Below are 19,904 nucleotides of genomic sequence, written 5' to 3'. Positions count from 1 at the left end.
TGAGAGAATTCACCAGAGGCAGAGCGGGGAGCAGAGCAGGCAGAAGGACCGAAGTACACTGCTGAGGGGAGCAGCGGGCGGCAGGAGAGGTCTGCGCGCCATGTGGGACCCTCCTCTGGTGGCCGGGGAGCAGCCGGGGATCGAACCTGCGTCGCAGAGGGCGCGGGCAGCTTCGCAACCAAGCGCTCAACCGCTGCGCCACCGGGGAGGCCCCGTTTTTGTTTTTTTTTTTTTTTTTTTTTTTTTAAGATTTATTTATTTATTTATTTATACAAGCACTGGGTACAGTCAGAAGCGCGGGAGGGTGAGAGAATTCACCAGAGCCAGAGCGGGGAGAAGAGCAGGCAGAAGGACCGAAGTACATGATTGACAACACTACATGATTTAGGGAATAGGTTCACCTCTCCACAGATGTGTGGCCACACCACTACCATCATCAAAGGACCCATAGTTCACACCACAGAGAACTGGACTGCCTCCACACTTTGTTCTTACACTCTCCCTCTCTGGTAGCCTCAATTATGCAGTCATATGTTAATGGCTTGTTTTTGTATAGTTTCTAAGGTTTGAGTCTTTGAACTCCAGTGTCTCCCAGGGCTCTCAACTGCTGCTAAATTATATATTTTTTAAAAAAGGAATATAAGCAAACAAAATTAAAAACATAATACTCCAACCAGTTAAAACAAAAAACAAATAAAGTCATACATATGCCTAGGAAACAAGGAACACCTGAACGCACAATAGAACATCTGAAAGAGAAGAATAGCAATCCAGAGATCTCACAAAGGAACAAAAATTGATAACCAAACAGAGATTTCAGAATAAAAAACATAAACTATGTCAATAGAGTCCTGGATTTCAATTAGGCACAGAAAGTCTGGTTCAGGGTTTTAGAAAAGTGATGCAGGGAAATAAAGAATTCTTCAATAAAGGCAGTGAAGGCAAGAGAAAGAGAGAGAGAAGGAAAGAGAAACTGAATGAAATAAAAATAAACAAGGAAAGCATTCTAACTGTATTTAAGCTGGCAGAACAGAGAATTTTACAATCAAAGGTGCAAATCTATAAACACAAGTGGGAAAGATAAAAATAATATTTAGAAAACTATGAAGAAACTTTATAAACAACTCCGTTACAATAGCAAAAAACCAAGACTATGGGTATTCCAGAAAACAAACAATAGAGGGTAGATTGATGGGCTTATTCAAAGAAAAATAGCTGAGAACTTCTCAAACCTATGTGAAGAACTAAATATGGATATCCAGGAAACAAACAGAACATATGTATTTCTAAATGTAAAACAATTTACACCAAGACTCCATTGTTAAAAAATCAAATGTCAACATCAAACAAAATATATCAAAGGTTGCTAGAGAGAAAGAATGTTATGAAAAAACCTTGATAAGACACTCATCTGATTTCTTAGCTGTGAATCTCAAGGCTAGAGAGTGTGGAATGACAAATCAACAATTCTAAAAGATAAAATCTTCCAGCAAAGAATAGTCTCTCCTGCAAATTATAATTCAAATATGATGGAGAAATAAAAAGGTTTTACTAGACAAAAAGAAGATAATGGGTTTACAATTAACAGTCTGTCCATTCTACAAAAAAAAAAAAAAAGTTGAAAGGCATTATTGCACATTTAAAGAAAATTAAAAATACAAAAACACTCAATCAAGTGATGGCAATATAGAATCAGAGTATTAAAAAAAATATGAGACAATAACAAAACATTAAAGGGAAGGAAAAAAAGTTTTGAATGATAGTAAGTGAACATAGCCACAAGGAAGACAATTTGAAAAATAGAAAGGAAAGTCTGATATCATTCTCATGACAATGACAAAAAAAAATCTGAAACTGAGGTATTTAGGAAAATAAATAAACAAAGTGAGAAAACCACAAGGAAGACAATCAAATTAAATAGCATATAGAAAAACATGGAAAAAAAGTAAAGGAAATATAAGACAACCTAAAAACCTAAAGATAGAATGGGAATAAATATTTCTTATATTTAAATAATCACCCCAAATGTGAAAAATCTGAACTCACCAATCAAAAGATAAGAATAGCCAGTTGAATTAAGAAAGCATGACCCATCTATATTATGCAATTAAGAATCAGATATCAGGTCTAAAGAAAAACATAGAGTTAAATGGAAAGGCTAGGGTAGATTATTTCAAGGCAATATACAGAGGGAAATAAAACAGGAACCGCGATTCTCACATCTGATAAATTAGACATTTTAGCTAAAAACCAATGATTAGTGATAATGGAAAGCATTGTTTTATAAATTTATTTATTTATACATACAAGAAATGGGTTATAGGCCAGAGGTGTGGGGGTGGTGAGAGGATTCACCAGAGACAGAGTGGGAAACAAAACAGGCAGACTGACTGAAATAAACTGCTGAGGGGAGCAGCAGGCAAGTGAGACAGGAGAGGTCTGCTGCACCATGTGGGAAGCTCCCTGGCTCCTGGATTGGATACTGGATTGGCTCCCAAAGGATTGAATACACATTCCCCTCAAATACACTTGGGGCTCTCCTGAAGGATAGATCATATACTGGGACACAAAACAAACATCAAAAATACATGAAAACTTGGCCTCCCCGGTGGCGCAGCAGTTGAGCGCTGGGTTGTGAAACTGCCCGCAGCCTCTGCAGTGCCTGTTCAATCCCCGGCTGCTCCGCGGCCACCAGAGGAGGGTCCCACATGGCGCGCAGACCTCTCCTGCCGCCCGCTGCTCCCCTCAGCAGTGTACTTCGGTCCTTCTGCCTGCTCTGCTCCCCGCTCTGGTGAATTCTCGCACCCTCCTGCGCTTCTGACTGTACCCAGTGCTTGTATAAATAAATAAATAAATAAATAAATCTTTAAAAAAAAACACATGAAAACTGAAATTATAGCAAACATCTTTCCAAATCACAATGGTATAAAGTTAGAAATCAACCACCGAAAGAAATCTGGGGAGAAAACAAACAGGTGGAGACTAAACAAAATTATTTTAATGACACCTTGATCAATTAAATGAGAATTAAAAACTATCTGGAGAGCAATGAAAATTAAAATAAAAACTACTATAACTTATAGGGTGCAGCAAAATTTGTACTGAAAGAAGTATATAGCAAGACATATCTACACAATAAAGAAGAAAAGTATCAAAAAAAAAAAAAAAAACCAAAAACAATGTAGGGGTCTCCCTGGTGGTGCAAGGGGTTAAGATGCAAAATTATGAAGCTGTCCATAGCCACTGCAGCATGAGTTAAATCCCTGGCCAGGGAGCTACCCACATGGTGCAACAGACCTCTGCTGTCTCACCCATTTCTCCCCTCAGCAGTGTACTTCAGTCAGTCTGCCTGTTCTATTTCCCACTCTGTTTCTGGTGAATCCTCTCACCCCCACACCTCTGGCCTGTACCCTAGTTCTTGTATAAATAAATAAAAAAAAAAATCTTTAAAAAAAATCCCATTTACAATCACATAAAAAGCAGAAATAATTAGGCACAAAGTTAACAAGTGGGGTGAATAGCCTACAGAGTAAAAGTAAGTTTTACAGTAAAAAAGGTTTTTAAAGGGGAGGAGGAGAGAAGGGAATTAACATTTATTTAGATATATCCTTTGACAGACACAATTTAAATATAATATACATAATGTGGGCCTCCCCAGTGGCGCAGTGGTTGAGCGCTGGGTTGCAAGGCTGCCCACAGCCTCTGCAGCGCCAGTTCGATCCCCGCCTGCTCCCCGGCCACCAGAGGAGGGTCCCACATGGCGCACAGACTCTCCTGCCGCCTGATACTCCCCTCAGCAGTGTACTTCGGTCCTTCTGCCTGCTCTGCTCCCTGCTCTGGCTCTGGTGAATTCTCTCACCCTCCCGCACTTCTGACCGTACCCAGTGCTTGTATAAATAAATAAATAAATCTTAAATAAATAAATAAATGTAATATAATATACATAATGAATTTTTTAAAATTGTCCTCTTATTATTTAAGTGAGGAAGCCTAATGTACCTTGATTAAAGGAATGTCAATAATAGCACTAAATTTTTGTAGATCTAATATTTGAAATCATGTGCTCAATAGCAAATCTATAATCTTTATCCCACTAGTGATACTTAGACTTGTGATAATAATGAATAACTGATACATATTGAATATGTTTTATATCCAATGATGTCCCATGTATTGTAAGTAAGCAAATTAACACATTTTATGGTCTCAAAAATCCTAAGGGATAGAATAATATTAGCTCTATAGTTCAACCTGAGAATGTTATTAAGCTAGTAAGAGATGAGATTTAGACTATGTATTCTGGCTCACAAAATTAATTCCCTTAACCACACTTGCCTCCTCATAATAATTTAACCACCTCTCTCAGAAGTAAGTTGGAATGGCAAGTCCATGACAAAACACAGATATCACCTGCTATCTAGTTTTATAAATAAAACCTAAAGGGAGTCCAGCAATATTCATTTTTTCTGTCATAGAGGCACTTTGTTTTTTTTCTTTCTTTTTTTTTTATATAGTCACATTCTTACAACAATTTGTTTGCAGTCATTGAAGCACAGGCTTTGTGGTCAGGACTTCACAGAGAAAATTTGCTGAGCCCTAATGAAGACTATGAATAACCAAACAATATTTGTATATTTTGGGGTAAGCATCATAAATTTCATTTTAATTAATTAGTTATCTTAAACTCCTCCACTCCCCTGACTCTACCCAGAAGACTATCTAATCAGAGGATAAGAAAAAATCTATTTGCTTTCAAAAATATTTATTGTAATTATTATTTGATTCATTATTTTATTAATAGCTAGTCTTATTAGTACCTATCGTCTCTATATATCAGTTTCACTTTAAATAACAATAAAATAAAAATAATCTATGTAAGGCTATATTTCTTTTTTTTTAATATTTATTTATTATTTATACAAGCTCTGGGTACAGTCAGAAGCACGGGAGGGTGAGAGAATTCACCAGAGCCAGAGCAGGGAACAGAACAGGCAGAAGGACTGAAGCACACTGCTGAGGGGAGCAGCAGGCGGCAGGAGAGGTCTGTGCGCCATGTGGGACCCTCCTCCGGTGGCTGGGGAGCAGCCGGGATCGAACCGGCGCTGCAGAGGCTGCTGGCAGCTTCACAGCCCAGCGCTCAACAGCTGCGCCACCAGGAGGCCCTGTACCCCAACTCTTGTATGCATAAATTAATAAATCTTAAAAAAAAGAAAATTGAAAGTTAGACATGCATAGCAAAATCTTATTAGTGGTTATTAGATTAATTATTGAATATGATTATAACCCAAATAACCACAGCATTCAGGTCCAATGAGGTTAACATTTATTGCTAATACTATGGGTTGTATTTTGCTTTATTTTATAAGCAATAAAGTAATACACATGATTGGCAAATAATATAAATACACACACCAGAAATAATTCTCTGGCTGGCAGGCACTTTACTTTGATACTTATTTTGATACCACTCCATTTTTATTTCAACATTATATAAATACCAGAAGATACACCAATTGCAAATAAATAGCCAGCACACTTCAGCAACTTCCACAGGAAGAGAGATGCAAGAGAAACAGTGTTTAAGGAAAGGAGTACCACTCAGAAGTATGAGCAACTTGAAAAGAGTGAAGTGATTTTTAATGCATTTCACAATATAAAGTAAAATGTATATGTAAAGATTTTAAAAATATGACAAAAGAGGTAGGTAATAAGAAACAAATAATACCTATAAAGTACTCTGTTGGTCCTTCCTTATTTGAACAATACTTGATTTTCTGTTATTAAATATTGGAGCATGCCACTGTGTTTTTAAGTACAAATTCTCTCCTCCATAGATTTATTTTATTATTTTTTAAAGATTTATTATTTATTTGTTTGTTTGTTTGTTTGTTTTTTATTTATGCAAGCACTGGGTACAGTCAGAAGCACAGGAAGGTGAGAGAATTCACCAGAGCCAGAGCAGGGAACAGAACAGGAAGACTGAGGAAATACACTGCTGAGGAGAGCAGCAGGCGCAGCAGGAGAGGTCTGCACACCATATGGGACCCTTGCCGGTGGTCAGGGATCGAACCTGTGCTGCAGAGGCTGTGGGCAGCTTTGCAGTCCAGTGCTCAACCGCTGTGCCACCAGGTGAGGCTCCATCCATAGCTTTAAACAGAATCGATATAATCACACATCCCCAATTTTTATTTCCCACCCAGATATTTCCAAGTTTGCAGACATATTCATTCAAATTTATACTTGACACATAGACTTGCATGTCTAAATTACCCTTTCAACCATAAACTGGCCAAAATAAAAAGTTTGTTTTATTTCCTTTCTGTCTCTCACAGCTTATTGTTCTCCTACTCTTCTCATTCTTATAAAAGGCAAAAATAATTTGCCCACTACACAAACTATCACTCTATTTTCCTTACTTTTTCTTTTGTCACCATCCAATACTAAATCATCAGCAAGTATTGTTGACTTTACTTCCAAAACACATCACATATCTTTTCTCTTCTCTTTGTTTCAACTGCTACTGCCATGGTATGTCACTATGACTTCTCACTTGCAAAAACCTTTGTTCTATATTTACTATAAAAAAGAAATTCAATTGACATGGAGTAGCTCTTTTGCTAAACATTATCAGATTAAATGTGCTGGCATAATTCAAATCCCAGGAAAGCATAAATGGCAATAGTATCTTAATTTTAGTTTCAGCTAATATAGCTTTTCTTGACAATTATGAAAATAAAATTATTATTCTATAAATACAATACTTTATCTTATTAAATAATATTTGCAGGTATTATTTCAAGAGTATTAGAAATCTCAGATATTTTCTGCCTGGTTTATCATAGTCAGTAATAATTTCACAACCAAGATCACTACAGTAACTCCTTTTCTTTTCTTTTTTTTTTTTTGGATTTATTTATTGATTTATACAAGAACTGGGGTACAGGCCAGATGCATGGGAGGGTGAGAAGATTCACCAGAGACAGAGCGTGGAACAGCACAGGCCGACTGATGAAACACACTGCTGAGGGGAGCAGCGGCATGACAGGAGAGGTCTGCCGCGCCATGTGGGACCCTCTCTGGCTGGGCAGGGATCGAACCAGCACTGCAGAAGCTGCAGACAGCTTCACAGCACTACACTCAACTGCCTGCGCCACCAGGGGAGGCCCAGTAATTCATTTTCATGGGTACTCACTCCACACTTCCACTGTGATAACCTGCTTTTTATATTTTTTATACTTGTCCAGATACCCCTGTGAGATAGTTATCTTGCATATTAGGAAAAACAGACACATAACAGTTAATCAACTCATATCAGTTATTAAATGGTAGACATGACTGAGATTCACACCAAGATTGTAACGATTCCAAACATCTATGGCTTGTACTAGTCTCAAATGTGTCCTTCAGTGTGACTCTCCAAGTGAAATGAGAACGAAGTTAGGGAATAACTTTTCTCTAACATCTCCAATCTCTCCCAGAGTTTTCTGAAAGTTAAGATTGCTAATATAGGAAAAGAGTAAAGGAATTAATAGTTCCCTCCCCCTCTATTTTCCTTATCAATTTTGTAGTCTCATAAAGAGTTAGGCCTTATGTAAACATAACAAAAAATATGCATATTCAGTGAAACTAAGATTCACCATGATTTAAATCAGATTTTTCTTCGGGGAGAATAAATGATATCCATTGCTATTATTATGAACATACTGTTTCATTGTTAATTTATTTTACTTCAATTATCCTAAAAATGAGGGGAAAATTAAGCTTTACTATTTTTTTCAAGAATTGACAATAGTTCATACCTTAGACTGTATGATAATGGTCATAGCTCATTTATAGTTCTCCAAAGTGGAGAGCAGAAATTCCAACAATAGAAGCATTGGCAGAGGTGCTTTCAGTTATGTCCTGTGGTATCCTGTTAAGTGTATAATTTTATGAGCAAAGGTGAGAAGATACACAGTAACTATGTTACAGTAACTATGTTACTATACACAGTAACTATGTTACAGGGCAACCCCAAAATAAAAGGGGTTGTCCTCACCAGCATGCTTAAAGGGGACATAAACTGCAGGTACACACAAAAGGCTAACGAATGGTTTATTTACAAGGGAAGGGGAAATGAGGGAATGTACAACTCAGGGAGAAAAGAGGGAGATGAATTCTTAAATGTGTCCTACCCATTCCGCCGACCTGGAATCCCAAATGACCCACCAAAACCAAATGCTGCCCTTACAAGAGCACAAGCCAAGAGAGCTACCCCCACTCAGGTGGCCAGTTAAATATCCAAACAGAGAAAATGACAGCTTAACTCCACCCTGAGGTCCTTACAACCTTCCTTTGGGGATCACGGGATTTGTAGTTCCCAGTGTCTTGATAGAGTGGGGGTGGCATCCACAAAGCCTGTATGGAGTTTGCTCAGGACATCCTTTCCCCCTAACAACTATACCAAGAAAGATGCAAATATTTTTTAGGACTTTAGAATTGTCTTTAGTAGATAAAGAGCTATTCTTAAAAGACACAAAGAAGTGCAGCAGAGCACCTACTTCAGTCAGACAAGAAGGCCTTTTATTGAAAATTTTAGGGTTTTTTTCAGATTCTCTTACCCAAACAAAATTAAATTAAAAAAGAACATTATAGGTATTGTCCATAAGCTATTTCAAATTAGAGACTTATCTTGAAGATATTGTGAACTTTGTAGTCTAATGGAATGAATTTCCAATAAGATTCAAAAGAGATCTAAAATATGGAGAATTATACTTGATTTTTTTGTACCTATACTTCATCTACAACTGTACATTCTTTACATGATAAGATTCTGTACTTTGAGTTGATGCTGTAATGTACTGATACTTTGGATAGCCTTGGGAGGAGATAAGTGTACCTTACATTGTGAGGAACACATCACTGGGAGCCAGAGAGTGGACTGTATTAGCAGGCCTCAAGAGGGGCACAAGGTGCTCCAACCCCCAGCATCCAGGCCTTTGTACAGCACTCTCTCACAGTGATTCAAGTTTTTCTTTATGACCAACTGGTGGTATGCTTTGTTAAGACTAGGTTATGAAAGACTAGGTTTTGCTAAGACTAGATTACAAAAGGCAATGATGATACATTTTGTCTTGTTTTCTCTCAGATTGCAAATCTGGGGAAGTAAATTGCCATGAGCCAATGAAGAGGATTGCCAGGTGAAAGCTGAGGCTCTGGTCTCCAAGAGAGAAGAAATGTATCCTCCTGTCCGGACACGTGAATTATGGGAAGTCGTTCATCAAGCCCAGTTAAACCTTGTATGACTGCAGTCATGGCTGACATCAAGTGAAACCTCATGAGAGGCCTTCAGCCAGAACCAATATATGACAATGATGAAATTACTTGTCATTAGTAAAGTATCATTTTGATTATGGTAATATGTTTGTCTACATCTACATGGTACTAAGAAAGCCATTCTTGTTCTCTTGCATTTGCTGTTTTCATGCATTTGCAGTTCTCCCATTTCCCATTAAATACATTTTTGTGCAAGAAAAACCAACCATAAAGCATATAGCAGAACCTTGTAATTTACTATTTTCAAAAGATAAAGATAAAGTCTAATTAGATTACATTCACATTTACATGCGTAATTGCTTGCTTTTCATGACTATCCTTTATTATTCTTCACTGCTGCTTTTCCTTTCTGTAATTATACACTGCTGAAGTTCATGTTCTATAGGCTTTTCATTTGCTTTTGAAATGTGCTGATAGGAAAATGTCAGTTTTAAATCATGACAGTTCTTGGTACCATTTCACTGAAATGTACTTTAAAAATACATTTAAAAATTCCAACCAATCATATTAAATGTTTACATTTAAAATTTTCCAATTCTGTCATGTATCTGTGGATTATTTATAAAAATAAGTTCACACTGAAAACCTTTCAATTATTATTTTTAAAGTTTTCAATTATTTTTAGGGATAATAAAATTAAATATTTTAAACTATAAGGTAGTTAACAAAAGAAAAACACATGAGCTCTCAATCACAAACTCAAATTTTTATGTCAACTACTTGGGTTTGTAAATTATATTGAATTACATATAGTGGTTCTAAGATTTTTAATTATCTAGCTATATTATAATAAATTCACCTCATTATATGAACACTTTTTCTTTTTTTTTAAGATTTTATTTATTTATGCATACAAGAACTGAGGTATAGGCCAGAGGTACAGGGGGCGGGTAAGAGTACTCACCAGAGTCAGAGTGGGGAGCAGAACAGGTAAATCCACTGAAAAACACTGCCTTGGGGAGAAGTGGGCAAGACAGAAGAGGGCTGTTGTGCCAGCTCCCTGGCAAGTATTGAACTCTATCAACAAAGGCTGGTCATCCCTTGATAGAGCTGAGACTTTAAATCCTGCGTCACCAGGGAGGCCTCCAAACATAATTTTAAAAAGGTAAAAGAGAGCCTCCCTGGTGGCACAAGGGGTTAAGACACAACCTATGAAGCTATCCACAGCCACTGCAGCTGAGTTTAATCCCTCACCAGGGAACTACACACATGGCACAGCAGACCTCTCTTGATTCACCCGCTGCTCCCCTCAGCAGAGTATTTCAGTCAATCTGCCAGTTCTGTTTCCCACTCTGTCTCTGGTGAATCTTCTCACACACCCCCACACCTTTGGCCTGTACCCCAGTTCTTGTATACATAAATAAATAAATCTTAGGGCCTCCCTGGTGGTTCACAGGGTTAAGACACAACCTATGAGGCTATCCGCAGCCACTGCAGCATGAGTTCGATACCTGGCCAGAGAGCTACCCACATGGCACAGCAAACCACTCCTGTCTCACCTGCTGCTCTCCTCAGCAGTGTACTTCAGTGGATCCACCTGTTCTATTCTCCACTCTGTATCTGGTGAATACTCTCACCCCCCATGCCTCTGGCCTGTACCCCAGTTCTTGTATGTATAAATAAATAAATCTTTACAAAAATTAAAAGAGATAAAAAGTATAAAATTCCAGTCATAAAATAAACAAGTCCTGAGATACGGTTAACACCAGGGAAACTACAGTTAATAATGAAGTATTGCATTTTTGAAAATCGCTGAGAGATACTAAAAGTTCTTGTCACAAGTAAAAGCAATGTGTAACTATGTATGTTGTCAAATGTCAACTAGAACTGTTGGGACCATCATTTTAAAATACATAGAAATAATGAACCATTATGTTGTATACTTGAAACAAATATATTGTTATATGTAATTATATCTCAATTTAAAAGAACAACATTGGTGGTAGGTGTGAAGGGCTGGTTACCAATACCTTTGGATAAACATGCTTATTACAAGTTATCCCACTGGAAATAACTTATTACAAGCTATCCCCAGTATCTGTCTTGGTTAAATACAGTATAAACAATTTTATTATAAAAGAGTGATATAAAGGAACACTATGAGCAAAATGAAAATATTGCAGCAGATACTATCACTGTAAATACTAAACATTTTCTTCTTTTATAGATAATGGGAATTTGTGACATAAATTAACTGTTTATAATTTACCTCCCTTTTTAAGCTACTTCTTTTATCACTAATTCTAAGGAATAAAGTGACAAAAGAATTTCCAAGGCCCCAAACTGAGTCTTTTTTAAAATTTAAAAAAAAAAAAAGTTTATGTTTGGGGTTGTTGGGAATATGTACATATATCTTAATATAAAATGATCTTCAGAGAGAGACAAAATTACAAGTATGAAAGTCCATTTACATTTTTCACACTTCATCCACCTCAAAATTAAGATCTAAGTTTTAAACAAAGCACCATTATGAAAATGATTGTCTTAGCCCAAGCAAATACAAAGGAATAGGATTTATATACCAACTACTTTATATTTAAAAAACTATTAGGTTTACCGAGTTGTGATTATATAGTAAGATATATTTATTTTTTTTTATTATTTTCCTACAAAATTCCAATAATAATTTGGGAAAACCAATTTTCAACATTCAAATGTAGTGAATATATATGGGAAAAGTAAAAAAAAACACCTTATGAACATCATAATCATCTACTCCATGTAAAGATACAGAATACTTCAGGAAATTATTTCTTCCACTTAGTCTTTAACATGTGTAAGAGTCTTAAATTAAGTCTAGAAAATTTTGCAGTGTGTCCCCTCTATATTTATTTTATTTTATTTAATTTTTTAAATAGTTGTTTTTTTTTTTTTTTAGATTTATTTATTTATTTATACAAGAACTGGGGTACAGGCCAGATGCGTGGGAGGGTGAAAGAATTCACCAGAGACAGAGTGGGGAACAGAATAGGCAGACTGATGAAACACACTGCTGAGGGGAGCAGTGGGCGCGACAGGAGAGATCGGCACTCAACCACCTGCGCCACCAGGGGAGGCCCTAGTCTATATTTTAAATGGGGAAATGTATGCTACAAATTCTTTTTTAATTATTGAGATGAAATTGAATTATAATATTGCATATTAATTAGTGGTACAGAACTGCACTTCCTGTGTATGCTATCACATATTTATCTTAATTTCATCAGGCACTTGAGTTTAAAATTTATTCCATTAACAATTATTTAATGGCAGAAAACTAAATGAAATATATTTGCCTTTCATTTACTTATTAACACGCAATTTAGAAGTATTAAATGCATTTTATGTTGAGCAAACAGAGTTAAAAACATCACTCTCTTTAGGCATTTCAGATTCTCATTGGGAAAGAGAAGATGAACAATTACAGTGAGAAGGGGTAAATGCTTTAATGATAGAGGAAATGTAGACTGCTATAGATAGCATCTAGAGAAGACCTTCTATGGGCAGTTAGAAAACATTTCAGGATTTATGGGAGTGACTTGATTATAATTTCATTTTAGAAAATCTGTCCTGACTGCAGTAAGGAAACTTGTTTGGTAGATGAAAAGACAATAAATAGAAAGACCGATTATGATGTTGTAACATTAAAATGGGCTATCACAGATGTACAAGCAGATGGAAGGAGAGATTACAGGCTAATTTGAAAAGGTTTTAGGGGTGAGATTGCCCTATGTAGGGGATGGTTTTAAGGACATTTAAAACAGACTCTAACACAATATTCTTATACATGATTCTTTTCAAAAATACATGAAAATATCAACACCAAACTTACCGAAGCATATCTTTAGAGCAATTTACCAGATATTACAGCCCAGACCTGGCTCCTACTCCAGGTGATTCAGATACAATATATTGCTACATTCACTGCTCAAAATCACCTATATAGATATGTATATATAGTGTTTCACTACCTATTTTTTATTTTACTAAAAGTTCATATTATATATTAGCACAACAAATATGATTCATAATGTTTAAGTTAGTTATTATTTTTTAAAGATTTATTTATTTATGCAAGCACTGGGGTACAGGCCAGAGGCACAGGAGGGTGAGAGAATCCACTAGAGACAGAGCAGGGAGCAGAACAGGCAGAAGCACCGAAATACCCTACTGAGGGGAGCAGCGGGAGAGACAGGAGAGATCTGCCTCGCCATGTGGGAATCTCCCTGGAAGGCCGGGAATTGAACTGGCAACACGGAGGTTGCAGACAGTCTCACAGTGCTGCACCCAACCCACTGTGCCACAAGGGAGGCCCAAGTTAGTTATTATTTATATTTTTATCGTGACAGGAAAAAATGAGAATTGTAAATAGTCAGAATAAGCTAAATGATGAAAATTTTATACTAAAGACAGAGATTAGAAAAATAATAATACAATACTAGTTAACAGTAAACAAGAATAATATTTGCAATGAACTAGTAAGATTTATAATTTTAATAGGATCTAAAGTACTTAGTCAATAATAAAAACAGTAAAACATTTCAGGCATATGATGACTTGCAAAAAATGTTAGTAAGAAGTAATAGTTAAATGTAACTTTAAAGTAATATAAGTGGGAGGCCTTCCTGGTGGTGCACACGTTAAAGACAGTGCTATCAAGCTGTCACTAGCCACTGCAGTAGGAGTTCGATCCCAGCCAGCCAGGGAGCTAACCCACATGGTACAGCAGACCTCTCCTGTCTCACTCACTGCTTCCCTTAGCAGTGTATTACAATAGATCTGCCTGTTCTGCTCTCTACTCTCTCTGGTGAATCCTCTCATCCCCTACACCTCTGGCTTACACCCCAGTTCTTGTATGCATTAACAAATCAATCTTTAAAAAATAAAGTAATATAAGTGGAACATAATAACTATATTAATTAATTTATTATTATTAATATAGTATTTAGCAGTATAGACAATATCGACTATATAGACAAGTTCGTATGAAATGCAAATTACTTAAAATGCCACGTAGAATTGCCAATGAAATAGTTCCTAATGCTCTATAACTTTAATCAGCTTTGGAAATTTTAGGAAAGTAATCTATTAGTGATTGAATTGATATAGATATCCTTCTAGCCACCTAGCAATTACTCCCAATTCTAAGGCACTCTTGAATAAGCTTGACCAAAAGTTTCCTTTGACTTCATTATTTTAAATTTTATATATAGGAATGTTGCTTCAAAAAAAAAGAGACAAATACAAATGATTCCACTCATATGTGCATATGTGTTATATAAAGACAAATGAAAGGAATAGAACAACAACAACAAAAAAAAACACATCTTGAAATCTGACTGTGGAACTGAGGCTACCGCAAGGGAAGGTATGGGGTGGAAGCAAAGGTAGGGAAGATAATTTTTTTTTTCACAATTTCATAAGTAAAAAGTGTAAGATTTTTCTGGTGAGTGAATGAATCCTATCCCTTTCCCCCCCCCCAGGGAATGAGAAGATTGAGATAGCATTATGTTTCTATATTAATAAGGTACTAAGTTAACAAGGTAACCTAAGCTGAATAGTTGCTATTAAACTCAATTTCAGTAGCAAAATTTGTATTACAGTCTGAAAATTCTTGGCATAGGAAAAATATCAATAAACTATATTATTAAAGGGCATCTACTAAGAATATCTTATTAGTAGAATAGCTGTACATGCTAATCATATAATATTATTTTTCTTGTTGACAATGCAGAATAATATCCCAAGCTCTCTAAATGGACTTAATAAACATATGTAATTATTACTCAATGTATAATTTCTTTCAAATTAATTCTCTTCAGTTTTGTCAAATACTCTTTAGTGAAGCTAATCAGATGGAAATATAAAAGCAATCTCAATATATTTCTGAACACTGACTCTACAGTGAATATCACTGAATATTTTTAAATTATAAAATTAACTACCTTATGAAAGCCTCTTGGCAGTTCTTATCCCTTTTACTTGCATTGATTATTTTAATTAAAATCCTGACCAAAGAGAGAGGTAAAATGCTGAATAGTTGAATGTTACAGACTTTAAGATTAATACCTTTTTATATAACAGCTGCCATATAAAAGTTTGCCTTTTACAAAGAACACATATTACATGCTAAGTCAAAGGTCAGGGAGACTCCACATGATCAGGAAAACACTTTTCTGTCAATTTAGAAACCATATTGTCATACCTATAAAAGAGCACTGGTCAACTGACTCAAAAAATATTAAATGCCCTAATTTGCAGTGTTTACAATTCCTGTGTCATGATACTCTTCAGTGGTTGATTTCAAGCTACCAAAATGACTATGTGAATCTATAGTTGTGAAATGGGTTCAATAGCTATATATACTATTTCTGAATAAGTTTTAATATTTATAAGTTTTAATATTTATAAGTTTTAATATTTATCTAATAAATAAGTTCACAAGTTTAGTAAATAGTAAAATATAATAAATTAGGAAATTATGAGATCTAAGTGCTGATAAAAGGTTTAAAAATATATCTTGCTCATTATAACTATATTTAATTTACATTTTTATATATGTGCTTAACTGACAGCTCACACAATTCTTGAAATTCTAACAGTGATCAAATACAAGACACTGTTCTTGTATACAACTGCACAGATTCTAAACAGAGACGACCACCCTGGTGATATAAACTGGTGTGGTTATACCAGATATCTCTTCCAGATTTTGCTCCTAAAAGCTGATTAGAACACATAAATGGATGTCCTCAATAGTCCATGAGTATCATTTCTCTTTAATTCCCACTTTCTTCCCTATGCCATTTTGGCCTACTGTGGTGACTACTAGCATTATTGTTACTATAAAAGTGTTAGAGAAGCAGATATCAATAATCATTATTGTAAGTGGTTGTCATAATGCTATTCATTCTAAAGTACAAGATTTTTCCATTGTCACCTTATTAATATATCTTATCAATAAAGAGAAGTCAACTGAATGTAAGTGGAATATAATAAGAGGTCAACAGATAAGGTGTCATGTATTTCAGGCTGCTGTCCTGAATTCACACATACTAGAAGAAAGAATTTGAAAAAGTTGATGCCTCTTAATATATCTATACGATAATATTAACATGTACAATTTTTATAGAAATCCTCAAAAAAATGAACTGTTGTGATTATAAAAATGAAATCATAACAAACTTGAATCTTAAGGAATAACCAATATTTAGATAAGGGTAAAAGAAACAATTAAGCATTTTCCTGACTAGTTCACAATCTGACTCATCATCAGCTGTGTAGGACAACTAAATTCAACAAGCAAAATCAGTGAAATATTCAACTTAAATTATTCTAGATTGATTTTTATTGGAACAAAAGTTACTAAATACACCATTTTTATGCTATCATATAGAAAAAAACTTCAATAGCTTTAAAGTTTATATGACTGGAATTCATCTAATACATCTCTCAATAGCTTTAAAATAACACCTGAATATAACTTAATAGCTGTTGTCCATTTCTCTTTACCTGACTTTCCCCAGGTTGGTGTCAATTTACTTATTTTTTTCTAATTCTTTGATGGAATCTTGGAATTTTAGAGTTGAAGGGTACCTTAATAAGCAGAATTCCAGGGCCTCCCCTGGTGGTGCAGTGGTTGAGCACTGGGCAGCGAAGCTGCCCGCAGCCTCTGTAGCACCGGTTCAATCCCCGGCAGCCGGCGAGGGTCCCACATGGCGTACAGACCTCTCCTGCCATGCCTGCTGCTCCCCTCAGCAGTGTATTTAGTCAGTCTGCCTGTTCTGTTCTCCGCTCTGGCTCTGGTGAATTCTCTCACCCTCCTGCACTTCTGACTGTACCCTGTGCTTGTATAAATAAATAAATAAATCTTAAAAAAAATGGCAGAATTCCAAATATTTCATTTGACCTGTGAGAAATGTTAAACCAGGAGGATACCTCAACGTTGTCCAATGTCATGTTTAATTACTGACAGAATCTGAGTCTAATCAGGTTTGCAACATTCAAAAACTACCAGAGCTAAAAAATATTAATCTTAGAGTAATCATACCTCTTGAAGAACTCTTTTCATCTTTAATAATAACGCCTTGACAGCTGTGCAATCCTGCAACATCAGTCTGAATGGCAAGGAGTCTAGGCCTCCATTTTCTTCCACACCTTGTAAGGACCAATCTGTGGAGGGGCTGCTGGGCATTCTACTGATATGGGAACATCTGGCTTCCTGATCAATGTCTTTTGTCAATTTCAGGGAAAGGTTCCTAATAAGAAAAAAATGAAGAAAATTTACAATGTAGCATATTCAATATACTGTTTTCAAAGATGTTGATCCATGTCAGCAGTGAGTAAATAAAAACAATTGGGAAAACAAAACATCTCCACTATTATACAAAATATCATTTATGTTTTCACTTTTAAAATATATTTTAAATGTCATAATTGGTTCCACTTGTAAACTATGTAGTCATTCTTAAAGGCTTCTGTTTTAGTATTTTTATACTATATGACATGGAGTATAAAATTTTAAATCATGGTATGGATAGTATTGTTTTAATTGTATAAGAATTTTCAAAAATTTATCAAGCTTAAGTTGGAACTAACCTGGCAGAATTCAACAATGAGTGAAAGTGAAACACATTTCTTTGTGTACAACTCATTTGTACACAGAAACTTTTCTGCAAGGTGAAGAGTTATGCATTATAGGCTTCTAATCACAGTTAAAACTTTCCCAGCAGTCTTACAATACAACAAAATTTTTATAATTTCTTTAGCTAGACTGTGATATGTTTGAATACATTTGTACATTCAAGTGTATAAATCTCTATGAAGAATGACAAAGCTTTTAGAAAGCATATTATTGTGAAGTTCTAAGATCAGTTTTAGGAATATATAGAAGTTATATAGATTCTAATTTAACAGTAACAAATTGTGGTTCTATTCCATCTTGGGTTAGTTAAGAATGGACTACATATATTCATTTAGAAGAAAACAAGCCAGTATAATGTTCAATCACAGGAGGATAATCTGAAAGTTACCCAGAAGGACACTAAACTCAGAGGGTCCCGTGTCTTGGGGCAAAACTAGAACACTTCCCGGACATCAGAGACCATCATGGACCACTCAAGAAGGGACATAGAGGAGATTCATATTTCTTTAAACATGAGTTGGGTAGGAGAAATATCTGGTGGCTGTAGTCAGGATGGGAGATTGCTACACAAACCAACACATTGCCATTTAGCCTGGAATCACTGGTAGGGAAAAGCAGAAAGGTGTGGGGGCAAACACCACTGGATGATGGGAAATAGTGTAGAAAAAGTAGGGTGCTTCCAGTTGGCTGGATCTTCAGCTAAAAGAACAAGGAATATTGAGAAACACTTCCTGCCCTCAACCCGTGGGACGAGTACTGACCTTGTAACGTCTACGAAAAGGACAAACATTTCAGATTAAGGTCTGGAACCCCAGAGAGGAAGGATATTGACAGATAGGAGCCAGATTTTCCAACTCCTACCACCCAACAACTGACACAGCAGCTTCAAAATTGGATCTCTAGATACATGGAAACCCGGAAAAGCCAAAAATCATAAATCAAGCTAGAAAGTAAAACAAAACAAAAACAAGCAAAAAAACAAATAAACAAAACTAACAACTAAACAGTATGGGTAGTATTGTTTTAATTGTATAAGACTTTTAAAAAATTTATCAAGTTTAAGTTTTAATTAGTCTGACAAAATAAATAATTTAAGAAAATAAGGAAAGACATGAGGGAGGGAAAAAAAGATATTCTAAGACAAGCAGAAGCTAAAGGAGTTTTCCAAAACTATAACTCATCTTCTCCTACTGGAAAAAGAAGTCGTATTGCAAATTTCTAAGTTACTCCTACAGATATGTATAGAAAAGGGAAATCTAAAGCAGTAAAGTGGGGCCTCCCCTGCTGGCGCAGCAGTTGAGCACTGCGGTTGAGAGGCTGCCCATGGCCTTAGCAGCGCAGGTTCGGCCCAGGCCGCCAGCGAGGGTCCCACATGGTGCGCAGACCTCTCCTGCCGCCCGCTGCTCCCCTCAACAGTGTATTTCATTGGTCTGCCTGTTCTGTTCCCCACTCTGGCTCTGGTGAATTCTCACACCCTCCCATGTTTCTGACTGTACCCAGTGCTTGTATAAATAAATAAAAAAATAAATTAAAAAAATAAAGCAGTAAAGTGGTAAAAGGAAAGACACAAAACTCTTGAGACATCACATAAATATGGGATCACATGTAGAGAACAACTTTCCAGAATCTGACCTCAAAGGCAAGTAGGATTTCATCTTCCTATCATTGTATACAGAAGTCAAAATGAAGAAATCCAAAGCAACTGAGGGAAACAACCCAACACTGAAAAAGGAATTGAATATACAAGTCCATGAACATCAAAGAGCATCTCATTATATAAATGTTGTCAGAATTACACCGAAACATATTCCTGGAACATCCAAGAATTAAAAATAAAGAAAAAAATAATGAAGATGACTAAGGTTAAAAAACATGTAACCAATAAGGTACTCTAATTAAGCTTTCATCAGGCCACTCTGAGAAAACTCTCTGAAAGCAAAAAGAAAATCGAATGCTGCATTAAAAA

The 19,904-nt window shown here is 35.8% G+C and overlaps 1 protein-coding gene across 1 annotated transcript in view; it reads right to left on the bottom strand.

The window, feature by feature from the left end:
- The window catches only part of CCSER1 (coiled-coil serine rich protein 1), a 714,838-nt gene that overhangs the window by 263,798 nt on the left and 431,136 nt on the right, over positions 1–19,904 (bottom strand). Inside the window, exon 6 of the mRNA XM_054688053.1 lies at positions 17,345–17,552. Coding sequence (XP_054544028.1) covers positions 17,345–17,552 — 208 coding nt within the window. The remainder of the gene's footprint in view (positions 1–17,344; positions 17,553–19,904) is intronic.

Source organism: Talpa occidentalis, unplaced genomic scaffold (genome assembly GCF_014898055.3).
Source record: "Talpa occidentalis isolate TD23 unplaced genomic scaffold, MPIMG_talOcc4v2.1 talOcc4.6, whole genome shotgun sequence".
Lineage (NCBI taxonomy): Eukaryota > Metazoa > Chordata > Mammalia > Eulipotyphla > Talpidae > Talpa > Talpa occidentalis.
This window is presented reverse-complemented; position numbering and strand designations above follow the sequence as displayed.